General features: G+C 55.6%; 4 protein-coding genes across 4 annotated transcripts; 1 reads left to right on the top strand and 3 right to left on the bottom strand.

Moving 5' to 3' along the window:
• Positions 1 to 139: 139 nt before the first annotated feature.
• Positions 140 to 1,426, bottom strand: PG997_007241 (uncharacterized protein; the record flags this gene model as incomplete). The annotated part of the gene is made up of 1 exon (XM_066811556.1): positions 140 to 1,426. The coding sequence occupies one exon, from the start codon at positions 1,424 to 1,426 to the stop codon at positions 140 to 142; it is 1,287 nt and encodes a 428-aa protein (XP_066666898.1).
• A 1,000-nt stretch (positions 1,427 to 2,426) lies between these two features.
• PG997_007240 (aldehyde reductase) lies at positions 2,427 to 3,383 on the top strand (the record flags this gene model as incomplete). Its single annotated transcript, XM_066811555.1, has 1 exon — positions 2,427 to 3,383. One exon carries the CDS (start codon positions 2,427 to 2,429, stop codon positions 3,381 to 3,383), a length of 957 nt encoding a protein of 318 aa, XP_066666897.1.
• A 1,506-nt stretch (positions 3,384 to 4,889) lies between these two features.
• Positions 4,890 to 16,092, bottom strand: PG997_007239 (glycan 1-3-beta-glucosidase precursor; the record flags this gene model as incomplete). Its single annotated transcript, XM_066811554.1, has 37 exons — positions 4,890 to 5,645; positions 5,696 to 6,345; positions 6,439 to 6,756; positions 6,809 to 6,850; positions 6,923 to 7,232; positions 7,314 to 7,706; positions 7,784 to 7,957; positions 8,128 to 8,277; positions 8,379 to 8,544; positions 8,603 to 8,689; positions 8,757 to 8,824; positions 8,882 to 9,025; positions 9,108 to 9,284; positions 9,326 to 10,805; positions 10,863 to 10,909; positions 10,964 to 11,201; positions 11,251 to 11,283; positions 11,345 to 11,492; positions 11,544 to 11,730; positions 11,834 to 11,925; positions 11,989 to 12,062; positions 12,121 to 12,683; positions 12,742 to 12,845; positions 12,914 to 13,051; positions 13,109 to 13,196; positions 13,482 to 13,513; positions 13,570 to 13,675; positions 13,757 to 13,889; positions 13,951 to 13,965; positions 14,023 to 14,168; positions 14,258 to 14,434; positions 14,490 to 14,710; positions 14,770 to 14,851; positions 14,911 to 15,099; positions 15,392 to 15,398; positions 15,681 to 15,836; positions 15,902 to 16,092. 37 exons carry the CDS (start codon positions 16,090 to 16,092, stop codon positions 4,890 to 4,892), a joined length of 8,082 nt encoding a protein of 2,693 aa, XP_066666896.1.
• A 709-nt stretch (positions 16,093 to 16,801) lies between these two features.
• PG997_007238 (Tripeptidyl-peptidase sed4) lies at positions 16,802 to 18,606 on the bottom strand (the record flags this gene model as incomplete). Its single annotated transcript, XM_066811553.1, has 2 exons — positions 16,802 to 17,638; positions 17,668 to 18,606. The coding sequence occupies 2 exons, from the start codon at positions 18,604 to 18,606 to the stop codon at positions 16,802 to 16,804; spliced, it is 1,776 nt and encodes a 591-aa protein (XP_066666895.1).
• Between the last annotated feature and the right edge of the window lie 715 nt (positions 18,607 to 19,321).

The following is a 19,321-nucleotide window of genomic DNA, read 5'->3' as shown; positions in this document are numbered from 1 at the left end:
ACCATCCGTCTCACCCAGCGTCATGTCGCCGACACTGCGGCGGCAATAAAGCTGATTCGTGATATCCAGTCATCAATCATGTAAGTTGGTTCAGCGAATAGCAGCCTATAGGCCCCAACAGGCCCAAGGTCGATACGTCCTAACTACAATTCCTAGCTGGACGCTTCTCCATCTCCAGCACGCAGCGTTCAAGCTCGTCCCGGATCGCTTGAATGATTAGACGGCCCCAGGCCGAATTCTGGGCACACTCGGGCGTGTCCGAAGTCGCCAGCCGGACCTCCAGCTTGCGAATCGCGCCGCCCGCCCTTTGGAGCTCCCGGCACAGGACCGCCCGGTGCAGCATATCGTAGTCGTCGCTGTCGAGGTCCAGCACGCTGAACTGGATCTTCATGGGCTTCAGCACGATTCGCTTCGAGTGGTACTCGGCCGTCACGGCCACCTCGTACCACGACACTATTTTCGACAGGATGGTCAGATGCAGCAGCGCCACGTGTCGGGAATCCACGCAGCGGCACTCGAGCAGGCGCGGCAGCTCGTCCAGAGCTGTCTTGTTGGTGGAGAGCAGCCTTTCCATGGAGTCCACCCAGTATCCGGCGGTAGGGCTGGCGTCGTGAAGGACTGGGCTGTATTGAAGCGATTTCAGTACCCCGAGGGCTCGCGCCTCGCATTCCGAAGCATGCCCATCCTCTTGTTTGTGGTCTTGGCGACTGACCAGCTCAAGGCCCATGTCAGCACCTCCTTTTTCTGACGGTTGCTGCTGCACCGGCGGTATATGTGCATTGTTGAGTGAAGAAGTTGAGTCTTGTGAATGCGCACAGTGCGAATTTCGGATATTGCTTCCCACGTGCAAGCTAGACAGGTCTAGCTCGTTGTCAAAGGTGAAATCCGGGATCGCCGCCATATCCATGGGGATGTTGGTCGAAACGGGAAACAAGTCGGCGAAAGAGGGCATGGTGGAGTACTCTACCATGCCCACTTCACGTAGAGGTTGCGGCGGTTGTGACGACGGTGTTTCCCGAGGGCTCGTCCTCGCTCGTCGTGGGCGTCGGCCATGCCTGCGTGAGGGGCTGTATTGGCAGAAGTCGTCAATGTCCAAGCAGCGTTGGCATGCTGGGCGACCCTTGTCGCACTTGACCTTGGCGGTAGTGCAAGCGTCGCAAGCCTGCCGTAGCCGAACCCGACGTTGAGAATCTCCATTTATAGCACTGGCAGGAGTAGTCTGCCCGAGAATCGATGGAGAGCTGGGTGTGATAGGAACCTCGATTGAATGTGGCGACATCTTCCGTCCAAGACTTGGCTGTACAACGTGAGATGTTGCTGTCCCAAGACTTCGGAGTGGAACGAGTTGGGGATCGGCAACCACCAGGCCACCGTAGAACCTGGACAGAACAAAGCAGGTAAAGGAAAACAAAACATGGGCCGGCATCCGGATGCTAGAACTAGGAAGCGAGAAAATGGACATTGGCCTGGTGGCTTGAACAGGCACTTACTTCCATGTTTCGTTTCTTTCGGTGTAGAAACGGACGGGGCATGGTAGAGGCTGATTCGCGGCTCAATGTGCGAGCCCCTGCTTGCTGTACGCCGCCACAGGGCCGCAATCAGGAAATTTTCGACGAGGCTCGAGATACGTGGACTGCCAGCAAAGCTTATGCTAGCACGGCACAGGAGCACGGAAAGTGCGACACAAGTGCGGGCCGCGACGGAAAAGCAAAGACACTGATCAGACACGGCCAATCGGACGCGTCCTAGTCGGGACGGATTGCATGCACATGCAGGCAAGATGAGACCATAGGGCAGAGCACGGAGAGTTTGCTATTGGGCAGTGTCCTCGTGTAAGCAGCTGAGAGTAAGCAGTCACCTTGGTCTCATGACGCTTTGCGGCGCCCCTCCTCATCCTCCGTCAGAACCGTCACGCCATCACTGTCAGCCGATGACGTCTCGATCCGGAGTCGGCGCCATTCAACCATCCGTTTGCTGTCGCCGGTGAAGGTGAAGTGTGGTCAAAATGGATACGACGTTGCGGACTTGTGGATTAAGCCGTGGTCCCGATCGGAGATCGTCATGTTCATGTGTCGCAATCTAGATCTTGCCGCCCGTCCCAGTGAGACCATGTAGATGAGATGAGACCCCCAATGCAACAAGTCTCGTAGGGTCGCCAGCGCCCAGCTGAAAATGAGACTTGCGTTTCTCAGACCCCACGTATCGTCTCCTCGCAACCCTTTTCGACCTACAGTTTGTTCAGGTCTTGGTCTCGCCGCAAAGCCTGTTTACCATTGGGCAGGCCTTTTTTATAGCGGATACCACAATGCCATTGTTTCTTACATCCCGCCCGGCTGCAATATTGCGTACTGCTCGCGAACACGATAAGATCCCTGGCAATCTGAAAGGTCCGACGAGGGACAATCGCTTACAGGCACTACCGAAGTATGGTATTCTCACCCTCCTTCGACCGTCTGACTGAAGGCGACACGATTCTGATCACAGGCGTATCCGGCCTTCTCGGGTCGGCCACCGCGAAAGAAGCATTACAGCAGGGGTTTCGAGTGCGTGGCATCACCCGGGACCCGTCGAAGCTGCTCGAACTGCAGTCGGCTTTCGACCAGGACTTCGGCGACAGGTTCCAAGTCTGCGGCATGGACGATTTGACGAAGGCCGAGTCGTACGCACCCCACCACCTACAGGGCGTCTCGGGAGTCCTTCACATCGCCAACGACGCCTCGTGTGACATCAATAAAACCGTCGCCGCTACGGTGGGCCTCATGCGCGAGGCCGCCAAGATCCCGTCCGTCAAAGCCTTTACGCTCACTTCCTCGCGCGCCGCCGCCTTCGATCCGCCACCGCCAGGCGAACGCTTACTGGTATCTTCCGATACCTTTCTCCACGACGCCGTATACCGAGCCCGATCCGCACCGGCCGATGGATACCTGGCCTACCAGGCGAGCAAGGTGGAAAGCGAGAAGGCGGCCTGGGATGTATACCGAAAAGAGGGCCTTGGTTCAAAGTACGCATTCAATACCATCCTACCCGACTGGGTGAACGGGGCGCCCGTAAACCCGCGGCCCGGCTTTTACTCGACATATACTGGCATGACCGAGTTCTATAGCGGCTCGTACGGGCCCACGAGCACATTTTATTTCTTTACCCACCCGCCCAGCACGTGCGTCGCGCTGCGCGATGTCGCGGCCCTGCACGTCATCTCGCTCGCCGCCGGCGAGGTCGACAGGGAGCGCCTCTTCGCTACACAAGGCACCTGGTGCGCCGCAGACGTGGTCCAGGCCATCACGAAGGTCGATGTCGCTTGGACTCCCCGAAGGAGTACACCGAGACGACACCCATGCCCCGCAGCGACATCGTGGTCCCGAACGAGCGGTTCCGCGAGCTGATACAGAAGTACGCCGGCAGGCCTTTGATCGGCCTCGATGTATCCATTGAGGAGGTGGTGCATGCCTATCAGGCAACCCAGAATTGATGAGCCCTTCTGCCGGGGACGGTCGTTTTGTTATGTGCGCTAGGTCTTCATGGGTACTAGAAAAGGGGTCGGGGGTCTCTTAATATCAAGCAAATCATATCATGTTTCATCAGGCGTTCGAGCAACTCGAAAGGCTCCTTCGTGGGCCATAAGCTAGAAGCCTGTGCCCACGCCATCCCCAATGTTTCCATAACCAGCTATACAATTGCTGGTTAGTCAAACTGTACCTAATTATTTTGCATATGTCTCTCAACGTAGCAAGCAAGTCGGCCAAGCAAACAGCAACCATGATCGGGTGTCTTTCTTCTGACTTGTCATCCTGTCCAGCATTGTTTTCTATCAGTAGTGAAGTTTAGATTAAATACTTCCGGGCAGTGCGCATGTTCAGCGGCTAGGTCGCCGGCCCGGATGGGCAGTACGAGCTCGGACGGCATTTGGCCAAGGTCGAGTACCTACTAGGCGGCTTTCCGATAGCGTTGCTGGAAAAGGGGCATCTGCAGTTAGTATGGCGTCAATCCGACGAGCAGGGCAGAGTCAAAGAGAAGAAGGATGGCGAGGAGCTCGGTCCCGACTACGATCTCGTGTCTGAGGCGTACATGACGGGACTTCAGGGGGAGAAGGAGGAGCTCGTCGCGGTCTTAAAATCGGGCATGACACTTGACCCGGCCAAGCGGCCGACGCCGGAGGATCTCCTCAAGGGACCGTGGCTGCGCGCACTGAAATAACTGACTAGAAAGGTATGGATTGGGGACCTGGTGACAGCCGAGCACAATGAGGAAATTACTACAAATAGTATCCGCCCATGAGCTTGGAGGACTTGGCTGCCTGAAGAAGCTGCTTTGTCCATGGTGGGATTTTGGTAGCCATGTCGGTATCTTGAAGTGAGCCATGTCGTTGAAATAAGGAGCTGGGAAAATGACCTATCCCATCTACCGAAAGTTAGTCTGAAGTCGGGAGCAGTATTGGACGCACGGCCAAAGGAAGAAACCTGGCGAGGGGGCATGATATCCCCTTTAGGCAAAAAATAAAAAACATAGTTTTCTATCTGTCAGCCTCATCCTCATCAAGGTCTACACAAGTAAAATGTTATAACTGCATAGACTGGGATAGCAAGTCGGATTAACATCATATCCGAGGTGTGGATAAAGGCATCAACATGCAACATACATATATATATTACTCCGCGCGATCACATAGTGCATGGTATGGCCCTGTAGGAAAGCACGAGGGTTTTCATAGCTAGTCTAGAGTAGCATCTACCTACTTAGCTATCAAATGGTGCTGCGAATCAAAGTCAAAGCGCCAGCCAGCAAAAGGTTGCCAGGCCGTGGGTTGTTCTAGCACCGAAAGCATAGCATCCTCGTGAGTGAATGAAGAGAGTCATCTAACAATGACCGGAGCAGCAAAGTCTCCCCACCAGTTACCACTGGCACACCAACTCCTCGGCCACCTTGTCCGTGCCGCAGTCGTGCACGTCGGTGTGGTTGGCGCGGTAGCAGTCGGTCGTAGCCCATCGGCTGCAAGTGAGGGCCCCGACCTTGACACCGGCCGCGACGCTGCTGTAGTTGGAGACGCCCGAGAGGTAGCTGCACGCGTCGTTGAAGACGGTCATGTTGGCGTACCAGGTCTGCAGCCCGACTTGGTCCGGTTTGGCATCAGCGGCGCAGTCGTGACCGAGCGATGGCGACCAGGCGGGCGTCTCCGTGCAGACGCTTGCGGGCGTCAGCCGTCCGTTGTAGCCAGCGAGGTTCCACGATCCGGTGTCGTTGGTGTGAGACCACAGGCTGTAAGACCCCGCGGACGAATTGGCGAAAGAGGCGAGGCGGTCGTTGAGCATGTGCGAGATGGCCACCATCTTGTCGCCGCCATACCCACCGGTCCAAGACCAGACACAGGTGTCGGGGCAGCATTTTGGCGAGTCGGAAGTGCATCGGCCGTCGAAGCAGACACAGTTTGGGCAGGACTTGGTGGCGCAGCAGGCGGGCGACCACTCGTCGCAGCCGTTCTTGTCGCAGTTGCAGCGGTATCCCATGTCCACCTTGCATTGATCATCGCCGGGGTCGCAGTTGACGGTCGGGGAAACCGAGTTGGGCGGGGGTAAGGCTCCGTGGGGTTGGGAGTTTCCGTCAACGACGAGGACGACGAAGTCTTCGTGGGCGACAGGTCGGTGCTCCAGCTGGTGAGGTCGGTGGGCGCGGGTGGGCGGGTGCTCCAGCTGCGGCTCACGGTGCTCGACGACACGGGCTGCCCGTTGCCCGGGTCCTGGGGGTCCTGGTGGTCGGGCGGCGTCCCCGACGGGCTGGGCGCGCAGTAGTATCCGCTGCACACCGTACCGCCGCATCCCCCGGCGGCGATGCAAGTGGGCTGCGCCACCGAGGCGGATGAGAAGGTGATGGACGGTGCTCCGGGGTCATATGGGTTGTCAGGATCGAGGGGGCACGAGTCCGCGTCGAACTCGTCGTCGTAGTCGTAGTCGTCGCTGTCATCTCTTCGGAGCTTCTTCTTCTTCGATGGACCTTCCGGGGCGTTACAGGCTTGGACGCTTTCGCCCGAGCCCATATTCTTCATGTCCGGATCGAGGCCCTCGCAGGCGCCGTGGAAGTCCCATCCCTGCCTCGTGTCCCAGTCCTTCAGGCAGTTGTAGGTCGTCACCCTCTCGTTTGCGTAATCCCAGACCTGGACGTGGCCGTTCCAGAGCACGGGGCGCTTGTCCCTGTAGTCTACCGGCACCGGGGTACCGTCAAAGTTCAGGACGTCGTAGCGGCGGGCCAGGAACTGAATCATCTTCTTGACATTCTTGGGCTCCCGCAGCGGCTTCCGGAACGGACCCGGTAGGGAGCGGAGATAGGCAATGACTCCGGCCACTTGTGGTGCAGCTGCAATTGAGAAGGATGGTCAGCAAGTGAGTCTATCATTACATACGCTCCTACGGGCGTTGGTGTCTGGGGTGGTCCGGGGATATATCTTACCCCATGATGTCCCGTTAAATTGAAAGTACAGGTTGTTGGCGCCAGCCTCGGCCGGGTCCCACGGTAACTCGACATCCTGTCCAGGCGCGAACGTGGTCATGTACGATGCGGTTTGGCCCCACTCCGTATCGGTGCCGTTCGAGGTCGAGGCGCCGACGACGATGAGATTCTTTAGCTGACCGTAGGGGTTCACGGATTTGCGCGGGCTGGCGAGTAGCGTGGGCCATTGGTTGATCTCCTTGCCGTGCGTTAGCGCGTTGTTGCCGGCCGCAAAGACGACCACGACACCGGCCTTGTCGAGCTCTTTCAAGATCTTGTCTAGCACTGACGTTAGGTATGGACGAGACTTCTTGGCTAGGGTCTGACTCACGATATGCTCTGATAAGGTGCGGGGAGACATAACCTTGATCACCTGTACCGAGAGGTGCGTGGTTAGCTTATCACGACACGAGGGGGTTGCCTTTATGGGCTACTCGCTACTCACTTTTCCAGCTGCAGTTGACCACCGCCTTCCGCTTCAGCGCTCCGTCGTTTCGGTTCACGTCGTTCAACACCATATAGAACTCTGCCAGTTCCTGGGCCCCGGCCGGGTCGAAGTCGGGAAAGTCCCGCCAGTCGAGCTCCAGGGTCCAGACTACGCGGCATTGCTTGCAGGTGCCCAGATTCTTCCCGTTGATGTGGGAAATGACTCCCGAACCGTGTGCTGCTTGCGGGTTGGGTATGGTGGGATCTACTGGCGGGTGCCCGTAGAGGACATTGTCTCGGATGTGTTGAATGCTGGAACTTTCGAACTCCTGCGGTTCAATCGAAAAAGTGTCAGTGACCGCCAAAAGCTGCCGCGAAAGGGTCCTCGAAATCAACGCGGCGATACTTACAGAATGGGTGTCGTAGATTCCGGCCTCGCCGACGACGTAGACGGCCCAGCCCTGGTTGTTGGTGGCATCCCACCCACCATACGTGTCCCACCAATACGTGTAAGCAGGGTAGCCGTTATAGAGCTGACACGTGAAGCTGTTTTGACCGCAGAAGGGCTCTTTCTTGGGGAGAGATCCCACGCCCATCTCCCAAAAGTCGCCGACGCTGCCGAGTATTTCGCGGGACACCAATTTCTTATCCCCATTGGACGTGGGTTGCGGCGGTTGGCTGGAGGTAGCCCCGGTTGCGACATGTGGTACGGATGGATAGTCGTCTTCGGGGTCGTGGGTGTCGGTGACCCCCCGGTAGGCGGCATTCCGTTCCTCATAGTAGTCCACTCCGTCGACGTCGGGCTGCCGAGCAGGTTCTTAGTTAGCTTCGCATACTCCATCACATACAGAGGTCAGGGATGGTGCAGGGGGTGACTAACAGATGCCATCAGCTTCCCGTATGTCTCAAGGTCAAGCGCGGGGACCCAGTAGAAGCCGGTAAGACCAGCAGCCTCTACTGTCTGGTACTTTCCAGTGTAGTTTACCAGGAGGTCCGGGATCTCTCCAACGTTTGCAGGGTCCACGGGATAGACGATCGCATCGTTATAGCAAACCTAAAAGCTCCGGTCAGTTAATTGCACAGAGGATTACCCACGAAGGGAATTGGAGTTAGTCTTAGAAAAGGCCTGAGAGGGAGTAAATACATTCTGCAACCAAATGTCAGCACACTGTGGTCCAGCGAACAGGGTCCGAATATTAGTCAGGGTCACTCTGGAACACTTACGAGCACATTACCGCTTGCCGTGGGCTGGCAGGCACTACTTGAAGACGTACTTGAAGTACTCGACGTGCTAGAAATGCTTGACGTGCTCGAGGCAGTGGTGGAGGCAGTCGGTGCGATTGAGGTAGTTGTAGCCTCCTCAGTCCGGGCGGGCTGTCATCAAAACAAGTATTAGTGTCGAGGTACTCCGGGTAGTCGGCGCGCTGCCGCCTGGTGCGAGTCCTCATTCTCATCGGCCAAAATACTACACGTACCTCTGAACATCCTGTAAGGGTGGCGCAGTCACCCGTTATGGTCGACCTGCGCGTCGTGCTGGACTCGATCATGACAGAGGTCATGATCGAGCAGAACTCGGCCGTCTGCGTCTGGCAGCTCGTGGAGCGCTCGTCCGAGTACGTTAGCTTCTGGTCCCACCCGATGCTAGAGTTATTTGTCAGCCGAGATTCCACTAGAAAGAAGATAGGGCCTTGACGCTTACGTGATTTTGGGCCATGGCGGCGGGTCATCCTTGAACTTGAACGTCCCGATGTCTGGAAACTTGAGAATTCCCCATGGAGGTGGTCCGCTGTAGCCCGATATTAAGAGATGGTTAGGTCTGTTTTGGTATAGGGATGACCAGAGCAAGAACTTACGGAGGGTAGATTCCAGGTGGAAATCGCCATTTGAAGCCCGAGAGGTCGATATTAATGACAATGCAGATCTAGAGATTGAGATGTTAAGAAGTTGTCTTTGACCATTTTCAAGTGTGCAGACGTACCTGAATCCAAAGGATGTAAAAGCAATCAGTGTCGGTTGTTCCGTCTTCATGCGGGTCGGGGTCGTCCTTGCGTATGGCGACGAGCTCGGCTGCGGGCCAATGCTTCCAAACTGGCAACGGAGGTCCCGGAGTGGCTGATGACGACTGTAGCAGAATCAAGGTTAGATAATCACACAAGAAATTGATGAAAGGTGAACAGCGGGATATTCCGACTGATTATACTTACCGTAGTAGTCGTCGCGTCGTCGGGTATTCCCCAGAATCCCCAGCCTCCCGGCAGGGTTACCGATGTGGGATTCGTTTGTCCGTTGTCGTCTCCTCCCAGGGTGATCGTCGTTGGAAAGGCTCCTCCACCCCGCTCCAAGGAAATGGTGGTGGGTTGGAACCCTGCCCCGTCAGCTCCCTGTATGGTGATGGCCGTCGACTGCTCTCCCCGTCAGTTACGCCGCCCAATGTTATTGCCGTGGGTGTATATCCTCCGGGCAGGTTTATCATCGTGGGCTTTGGTCCAGCCGCGGGCTCCTCGATGGGAGGGTCCGTCATGGGATGGCCGATTCCCCAACCTCTCCAGACTCCGTCCAAAGTGACTGTCGAGGTCTGCACCCAACCTCCGCCTCCCACCACGGTGAATGTCGGGGGATTTGGCCCATCGATTATATCTGATGGCTGCGACAGAGTGATTGTCGTGGTCGCTGGCACTATCACAAAACCGCCTCCCATGGTTATCGTCGTGGTTTGAGCTTCTGCCTCGACTCCGCCCAAGGTTATTGTCGTGGGCAAGGGTCCTCCCATAACCCCTTGCAGGGTCACAGTGGTGGGCTGTGCTCCGCCTCCGGTTCCCTCAGCAATTACCCATGTAGGTTGAACTCCGCCAAAGCCACCAAAGGTCATGGTCCTGGGCGGGGAGCCTATACCAGGTGGCTTGGCCGGGGTGGTTCCAGGAGGCCAAGGCCCTCCAAAGGTCAGTGACGAGGTCTGTGCCACACCACCAGGCGCACCTTCTACGTTGATTGTTGCGGGAGATGTTCCTCCGCCAACTTCTCCAATCGTCAATATGGTGGGCTGTGCTCCGGACGCACTTCCCGAGAAGGTCAATGTCGTGGATGTGGGCGAAACTGTGGTCGTGGACTGTGTTCCTATACCATACGGGGGCAAGGTAAAAATAACGGGCGATAATGATCCCTTAGTATCCCCAACAGATAGAGTGATGGGCTTGTCTCCTCCACCATACCCTCCTAGAGTAAATGCCGTGGTTGTTGCTCCTCCTACACCTCCTGGGAAGGTAAAGATCCCGGGCGGTAATGCTAAGGGGTCGGGCGGTATAGTCAAGGGGTATGCAGTCGCGGCGGGTGGGGGGCTCAGTGGCCATCTCCAAGCGGTGGTAATACTGCAATCAGCAGTCAAAATGCCTTCGTACCCATTCAAGAAGGTTTTAATCAGAATGGGCGGACACTCGTATCCCACTGTGAACGTTGTTTGCAAGTCAGAATCGAACGTAAATGTCATCTTGGGTGTCGCAAACGTCAGCTCTGTCTCAGGGGGTGCCGTTATAATCTTGGGGGCAATGAGTGTCGGCGGAAAGTTGATGGTGATAACCGTTGGTCCAGCGATCGATAGACTCGTAGTGTAGGGAGTGAAGAACGTGAATGTTCTGGAGCTGGTGCTGGCAGGAGATCCTGCTGGCTGCGGCGGTGGAAAATCGAAGGGGTCGCTGGACATTGTCCATCCTGGCCCATCGGGCGGCCCTTGGCTTACTTTGGGCCAAGGCGGGAGGGTCAAGTTTCGGGTGGTGGTACCGCCTTTGCCGTCGGGCAACGGTACGCCAACGGGAGGGATACTGACGCTGGGCTCTGGCACAAAGCCACCACCAGTCGCTGTGGAGGTGACGTTCAGATTATAGTATGGCATGCCGCCAATCGTCAAACTTAATGGATACTTGTCAGCAGCTATTTGCAAGATCATATGTGCCGGAGAAACTTACAGTGGAATGTCAATAGTGACCACAGTAGTGGTTATGATGAACGTAGTCTGTGACACTGGAGTTAGTAAACACACACTTGACAAATGGGGAGGAATACGTACTATAACCTGTCCGCTACCGATGGTGGTTGTGCCAGGACTTCCGTACTCCAGACTTGTCGTGTAGTTACCGGGGTCAATAGTAGACGAAGTCAACAAGGAGCTAGTTGGCAGAACCAAAATGCATGGGGGTGAACATGAAACACTCGGAGTTTCCCAGATCTCCGTTCCCACATAGACGATTTGGGGAGTGTCCTGTCCATTTTGCGGCAGCCAGATGCTGACTTCTGTTGTGTAACCACTGAAGAGACATTAGTTATATGACAAGGCGAGCTTAGCTTCAACCTTACCTCTGGGTATCATTTTGGTGAATGGCCGCGTTACTGCAAAATGGATAGTTGTCAGTAATGTGATTAGTGGTCGTGAGGATTGGCATATACTCACTCAACCCCGAAAGCGATATCCGTGGTTGCTACCGTGAACAGGTTAAACACCACAGTGGAAACGCATCCTTGCACCTCCAAGATTCGTTCTTGGCAGTTATGCGTATCGACGCAATCCTGGTCATAATTATTGAAGAACGAATACAAGCCTGGAACAGATTAGTTAGTGCAGCGGGGAAAGAATTAACAGGATCACTTACCAGCTCCATGGACGGTTACGTTGTTAGAGTTGATGATGCGCAGGCCCCAGGACATCCTGCAGGTATCCGTCGTACAGTGGTCGAATGTGGGATCGCCTGCGAAGCTTTTTCCTTGGGAGAAAGGGGCGGGCGCCACAGGCTCAGGCTGGAAGTAAGGGGTCTCGGTCTGAAGGTGGCCTATGTAAATCTGTGGTTGAAGATTTGTCAGTTTCGTCATTGCCATTCCTACTTGGCGCTGGGTGCAACGTTATCTCCATCGCTACCCAGACAACAGAAGGGAGGCTACTCACATTCCTTGCGTTGTAGAACTGATAGTTGTAGAGCACTGAGTGTTCAGAGCCTGAGCCATAAAACCAGGATGGGCCCTCGGATTCGACGAGCACTGTAAAGGGAAATAAATCAGCAACCAATCTCAAGACACCGCCATGGTAGCACCTTAACTTACTTCCTCGGGCGCCGTACACGCTGACCTGACCGGCGGTCTTGTCTGTAAGGCTCGCTGTACTGAAGTCGTTGTCGCTGCCGAATTGGTTAGTTTCATGTGTAAGAGCTGGAGCTAGTGGCCATGGAAACTCACTGATCGGCAACCCATGCCCAGACGTTTTCAAAGTATCCAGATGCTTGCTGGGTGACGTGAAACATCAAAGACGCGGCAATGCATTGCGCATTGAGACCGCCCGATTTGGGGCAGTGCTCGACATCCAAATCGGTTCCGGTAGCACCCCCCACTCGGAAGTGTGAGTCCCACATGGCTGCCGAGCCCTGATGGGCGGCGGCTACGTTCCACTCCATGAGTATGGCACCGGCTGTAGGTCCGGCCACACTGAACAACATCTCGACAATCTCGATGTTGCCAACGTCGCCCTTGTTGCCGACTTGGACCATGACCTTCGGATCGTGCATGTCAGCGAAGTAGAAGCCAGCACCTTGGATCTGGGACCAGCTGGAGCCTTGGACACGAGAGCCTGTGGGGATCAAGACGGTGCTTCCAATCTGGTATATGCCGGCTGGGAAATAGGCAATCTGGTTGGAAGATGCCGCCTTCGCCAGGAATGCGTTAATCGCACCAGCCTGGTCCCCGCTCCCATCATTGGAGATGCCCTCATTGGTAGCGACAAGAAAGCTGCTGGAGTCGAGTTCCTCATAATGGGGTCTGGACCTGACAAAAAGCTTTCCATCGTCATCAGTCAGGCCATACCCCCTTGGGAGGCGCATAGGCCGGGCCTGCCTTGTACCACCCCTCGTCGGCAGTATAGCGTTTGCCAGCTGCCCAAAGCTCGACATTATATGGACCGGGACCCTCTGTGATTGACGGACATGTCAGCATCAGTTGCATAATCTGACATGACGACGAGGCGACTAAACCTTACCGGAAAGAAGCGTTTGATGATCGTCTTGTGCGACAATGTCGCTGACATTGGTGACCCAGAGGTTGTCCAGCACGATATTCGGGGAACCTTCCAGTCCGTTCGTCAAGATGGCCGTAGGCACGTTGTTGATGGTGCAGTCTGTAATATGGTATTAGCCGTCCGCTACCATGCTTCCCAGAGATACCGTAGACTTACCGATAATGGATACTGAGCCCGTCCCTTGACCTTTATCGCCACCTCGACCACTGATGTTGAAGCCGATAGCGCCACCGTTGATCTCGACCTAAAATGTTTGAGTGTCAGTGGGATGATTCAAATGGGAACGTGGGATAAATTCATTGGGGGAGCTTACGTTTTGCCAATTAAAACCCCAATCCCAAACCATTTGGACCGAGGTCAGACAGCCGTAGAACTTGATGTTTCTTGCCGTGTACTGCTGCGAGCCTGCAGACGACTGTCAGCTACTTGGCGTTCTCTAGGAAGCTGTGAACACAGTGAAACGTACCTGCTCTCCAGCCGATGGAACCGCCGATGAAAACCTGCTTCTGTCAGTTTACCCATTACCCACTATACACGTTGCGGGTGTTTGACGTACAAGATCTGGAAGAGTCAGTTAGCAATTGTTGGTGATACGATTAGGGGCAATGGAAACCTACCTGAGACAAAACCACCGCTGCCGTTCTCCATGAAGATTCCTACGTGACTCGCGGTGTTCACGTCCGTGGCGTTGGGCATGTTGAACACTAGGTTCTGGAGAGTGGTCTGGAAGAAGTCAGCCCTGTGCGTCAACAAACCTTTTCGTTATCCCCAGTGGGGAATAGACAAGAAACGAGTAACACGTACAGCCTGTGCAGCCTGCCAATGAATGCCGGTCGGGACGTAGGGTTGGCCGTTGTCGGTCGTGGACAGTGGCATATCCGTCAAGTCGAAGATGAAGTTCCTGATATGTCGGAAGAATTGGTTTTCGTTGATGTACCTGTAAATAGGGTTAGAAAAGGAATCAGCAGGACCAAGGAATGGGGTTCTGTTGGCTTTACCATTGTTCACCAGATCTGTCCAGTAGTGTTAGCAGTTTCCGAAAGCACAATGTACAATCAGGTGTAACTCACGTTCCCGGAATATACGGATCGGTGTCAATCAAGGCAATACCCTTGAAGGTGTCGCATCCTTTGATGGTCGGGGGATCGTTCGGGTCACCAATGAACTGCGTGTAGTACAGCTGGATGATCGGATAGCAAATCTTGTAGGTGCCGGGCTGGAGGTCAAGTGTTAGTTACTCATGAAGAAGAAGAACCAGAGAACATCTTGGGATATCGTATCCAAAATACACAAGGGGTGACGAACTGGAAAGTAGATTATTGCACCTTTGGTGAAGGTGTTTCCACAGTCGTTACCACATCTTGACCCGTCCTGAATGGCAGCATTGATGGACTCGGTGGTGTCGGTTGCTCCAGAGCTGTCGGCATGATAGTCGTCGACCACATTGCGGAAGAACTTGTAATCAGAGCCAGCCAGAGGTTGCTGTATTTCCTGTCAGTAAAGAAGCGCCAATGTTTGCAGATGTCTTTCGACTTACAGAGCCAAGAGGGCCCAGCTTGGTGAGCCAATAGGAAGAAGAATCAGACCGCAGCGCGTGGGCTGAATTGACAAGCGTGCTGTTGGTCCAGGCAGATGTAACATTGTCGCCAGGCTTCACTCCCGAGCCATCGCTGCCACGGATGACATTGCCAGCTCGGAGGTTGGTCATGAAGTTCTCGAAGCTACCGGAGTACTGCCAGACGGCGCCATTTTGCGTTCCTGGACTCTGTGTCAATTGATCTGTGCCTCGACATAGTGTAGGATTCCAAATTTCTTACCTTTATCAGGAGAAGCGTTGAAGTAGTTGTGTCGGTTATCAACCATGTAAGGCGCATTGGGCTGTGCGAACGGCGATGGCCACTGTCAGCTGGGCTTGTCCGCACACAATCATTCCGCAACCGGGATTGGGCTTGGCTTACCTGAGGACCATAACCAGGGACAGAGGGCCAATTCTGGGCAGAGTCTTGGAGACCGTCCCACGAAGCGACGACAAGGTTATGTGGATGAGCGAGAAATAGCAGCAGTGCTGCAAGGATGGTGGCGAACGCCATCCTTACTGCAAGGCCAAGCAAACGAGACAATGGCTCAATGGGCCGTTGCAGTACAGTCTGGGTGGTGTTACTTAATGAATCCTATGAAGACGCCTTGCGAAAGCAAGATTGATGGGTGGAGGGTTGATGATAGAAAAGATGTTGCGGGAGAAGAGGAAATGAAGGAATGGGAATTGTAGGATCGCATCGAGGTGAATACATTTGATCTACTCGGTGCATTCACATTATTCAGCCTCTAGGACCTGAATTCTATTCAATGACTTCACGCTCCCCAGGCTACTCGTAGAACTGACACTGGTCACACGGCTCAACCACATTGCAGATAATGTCAACATGACTCAAAGCTTACCACATGGCTACATCCTTATAGTAAAAGTACATCTGGATGACAAGACAGTCAAATCGAAAGTCAACTATCCAAGTCACTATGACTTTAGGCATGTCTCTGGCAACCCCCTGTTCATGTGTCCAATCTACAACCCACCTAATTCCCCATCATAACTGTATGACTAAACTCTGATTCCTCCCCAAAGGATAGAGACAGGCATTTCCCTGCGTAGACAGCACCATACCAGGAAAGAGGGAAGATAATAGAGGCCCAATCTGTCAAACGACGCAGCCTCAGCTACTACAAGAACCGGCCCGGGTGTTTGGGAGGCTTGCTAACACTGTAGGTCGCAGCCTTGGTATTGTAGTCGCCCTTCAAGTCCTTAAGTTCGTATGCAGTCTCCTCTTGGAGCCAGATGCGCTGGCCCTTCCAGTCCCGCTTGTAATGAAACACGTGGTGAGGAAGCCTGGGGTACGGGCGCTCGGGGACGATGTCCAACACATTCTCGACCGGCCGATTGCCTCCAAACACGAAGGGGGTCCCAAGGCCCGCCGGTAGTGCTTCTCGGTCAGTTCTCGCTTGCCGACATTGCGACCGCGCTTCTGCTTGTGGTGGAAGGCGAACGGCACGCGGGCGGAGACGGGCTGGCGCTCGGCTTGGACCGAGGGGCCGCAAGTGGTGAGAGGATGACGTGCAACAGAGATAGCACTGGAGTTGCTCATGTTTTCCGGCTCTTGTAGTAGACTGGGGTACGCTTGGTGACAGTGCGAGGGGGATCGTATGTTCGGGATATATCAGTGCTTTAATACAGACGGGGACGCGGAAAGTCCCACGGTATATAGTGTTGAGGGCATGACGAAAGAAGAGGCTTCTGAGAATATATGGCTTTTATAGACTAGGAGACCTACAGTCTGAGGCTGCTATCAAGCTCTGGCCCCTTGACTAACAAACATTATATGCCTCAGATTACCTCTCTAAGTCAAAGAACATCTTTTTCTGGATATGCTTAACTCTTAGGCAGCATCCCTCCAGGCAACCAAAATGGCATTTGGGAAACACATAAACCAATAAGAAACGCCAGCACGCATGTCTGCATGTTCTAGTGGCCACACCAGATAGCGCCCGCAAAATAGGCATATTTGTACGTGGCATGTTAGTATATGAACAGCCGGTGGTAGAATACTAGACTACAAAGGATTGCCCTAGGGACGTACACGAAATCCGCGATAGAGGTAACTTGAAAACACCGATGGTCGAAAAACACTGACCCCGAAGGGCGGACGCGAGAGAATAGGTGGGAAATCCGACAAACAAAACATCAATCGTCTACCCGGATGGCGCAGATAAACTGAAAGTCATTGGTATAATATTCATTGACTCTATCTTATATGTCATTTACGTCTTTATATCTTCCTGTAATACCAGGTCTACTTATGTCAACAGCTTCCTCAGCTTAGCGAAGTCCGGCGCCCCCAGGCCAGACGCCGCGTCCCAGCCCGTCGTGGCCTTGAAGCCGGCCTGCTGGTGGTCGCGGGTGGAGCACCCGTTGATGTTGCTCTGGGTGATGTCCTGGAAGCCCGCCTCGGCCACGTCGGCGGCGTAGAGGAGCGGGTTCAGGAACCCGAGGACGGGCATGCCCTTCTTGAGGCGGATGTCGTTGAGCAGGGTGATCATGGCGGCGACGACGGGCGTCGAGGCCGACGTGCCCTTGGACGGCGTCAGGCGGCCCTGGTTCAGGACCAGGTAGTCGCTGCCCAGCAGGGTCACGTCCGGGTACCCGCGGCCCGACGCGTTATACGCGAAATACGGGTTCTCGGGGATGCCGGTCTCGCCCGAGGCCAGGTACTTGGCGACGGCATCCTTCTGCCACGCCGGCTGGGTGAAGTAGTTGGAGAAGCCGCCCGCGGTGTAGCCGGCGGCGCCGTCCCAGTTGGTCGCGGCGCCGACGGTGGTGACCCAGGGGCACGAGGCCGGGAAGGTGGGGATGAAGCGGTTCTCGCCATCCGGGCCCTTGCAGTCACTGAATGTGGTGCCCTGGGTGCCGGCGTCGCCGCTGGCCACGAGAACAGAAACGCCGCGCAGGGCCAGGTAGGAGAAGCGGTCGCAGACCTGGTTGGCGTAGCTGAGGGGCACGGACTGCTCGTCGTCGGTGTAGGAGATGGAGACGACCTGCGGCATGTCGGCCTCGGGCAGGGCCAGGAGGTAGTCGAGGTACTCGAGGTAGGGCTCCTGGTTGTTCTGCTCGATCGGGCGGGGCTTGTTGCCCGGCTGGTCCAGGGCCGGGGGCGGCCGCCGACGAGGTGGTAGGTGACGTTGAGCGGGCCGGTGAAGGCGGTGCTGAACTCCATGTCGAGCTGGGCCTCGATCTGGGCCTGGTCGGCGCTGTCCTTGTTCTCGGCGCCGTTGACGTTGACGACGTTGTAGGTGGCCTGAGTGGCCTCGTTGCCGAGGCCGAACTTGGGCAGGCCGAACTGGGCGAGGAAGCTCTTCCAGTCCTCGTGGTCGGCGTACTGCTCGAGGAAGCCGGCGACGGAGAGCTTGCTGGCCGAGGCCGTCTCGGGCACGTAGTCGATGTGGTACTTCTCCGTCAGGTTGACGGGGCAGACGTACTTGGAGCAGTCGAAGGGGCCGGTGGGGAAGTGCTGGCGGCGCTCGACCTTGGACTCGGCGACGCGAGAGCGGGCCGAGTCGAAGAAGTGGATGGTGGGGTAGACGAAGTCGATGTCGTCGCGCAGACCGAGGGGCAGAGAGTAGGCCTCGGTGCGGGCGACGGGCTTATTGTCGCCATCGCGGGTGTAGTAGGAGAACTTGGCGCCGAACAGAGACTCGGCTTGAGAGGCCGGAACCTGGATCTCGAAGCCGCGGCTGCTTTCGCGCGTGATGGGGATGTTTTGCTGGTGGATCCAGCGCTCGACCTTGTCCCACGAGGCCTGGCGGGCGTCGGTGGAGGTGGAGTCGGCGAGAAGGGCGTTGAGCTCGTCGGCGCCGAGGTATTTCCCGTACAGAGGGGAGTTGGGATCACTGCGGGCCAGGATGTGGTTTTCGTCGACCTTGCGATGCTCCTTGACGGCGATGCGCAGCGTCAGGATGTCGTCGGCGGTGGCCGAGCGAACCAAGTGCCATGAGTTTGGGACCAGAGCGGCGCGCTCGTGCTCGACAAGCTCGGCGGCTGGTTGAGGCAATCCGGCGACAAGGCCGGTCGCCAGGAATAGCGAAACGAGTGTAGGGGCCAACATGGTGAAAACGACTGTATCAGTTGGGATGTTGGGTGAACTGCGTGGTTGGGGCACAAGAAAGTCAAGACACCCGTCGCATACTTCGGCTGACTTATATAGGGATCAGCAGAGACTGGCAGCTTATCGTCGGTGTGATCATGGATCGATCTCGTTCCTTGATGCCGGGAGCCCGTCCCCATTGCAGAAAAAAAAGTTCGTATTGACACTGCCTCCCCGTTGTGCAATGCATAAGGCGCTATGGGCTGGCTCGGTACTGACCCATCGCCAAGCTCGTTTCCGGCCCCGTCTGAACCGTCAATGCAGGGGTGACAGCGTCGGCACTGCCCTAGCCTGCCCTGGCCTTGCCTAGCCCGACAGCCCCTGGGCCCCGTTAGCATGTGTCGATTGGTGGACTTTCCTGCTAAAAACAGTCGAGCAGGCTGCATCCCTGTCACCGCATCGCGGAATTGGTGCCATTTCGGAACCGCAATCTTATCGAACCAGGACGGAAGATCAACAGAAAAGTTCGTGAAGCGCTAGGGGGTCCACTAACACGAGCCTCACCCTGGCACATGGCCCCGACTGGGGATTCCGGCTTCCGAACTCCTGCAACTTGAGACGAATATATAGCGTCAGGGTGAACTCGCCTTTTTGCTTCAACCGGAAGGAGAACTACCATCCCCAACCAACTCTCGCTAAGTGCCTACTCTCGTTCTTTAACAAAGCACCACCACAT

The sequence above is a fragment of the Apiospora hydei genome, assembly GCF_038363865.1.
Source record: "Apiospora hydei strain CBS 114990 chromosome Unknown utg000006l_segment0_segment0, whole genome shotgun sequence".
NCBI classification, from domain to species: Eukaryota; Fungi; Ascomycota; class Sordariomycetes; order Amphisphaeriales; family Apiosporaceae; genus Apiospora; species Apiospora hydei.
This window is presented reverse-complemented; position numbering and strand designations above follow the sequence as displayed.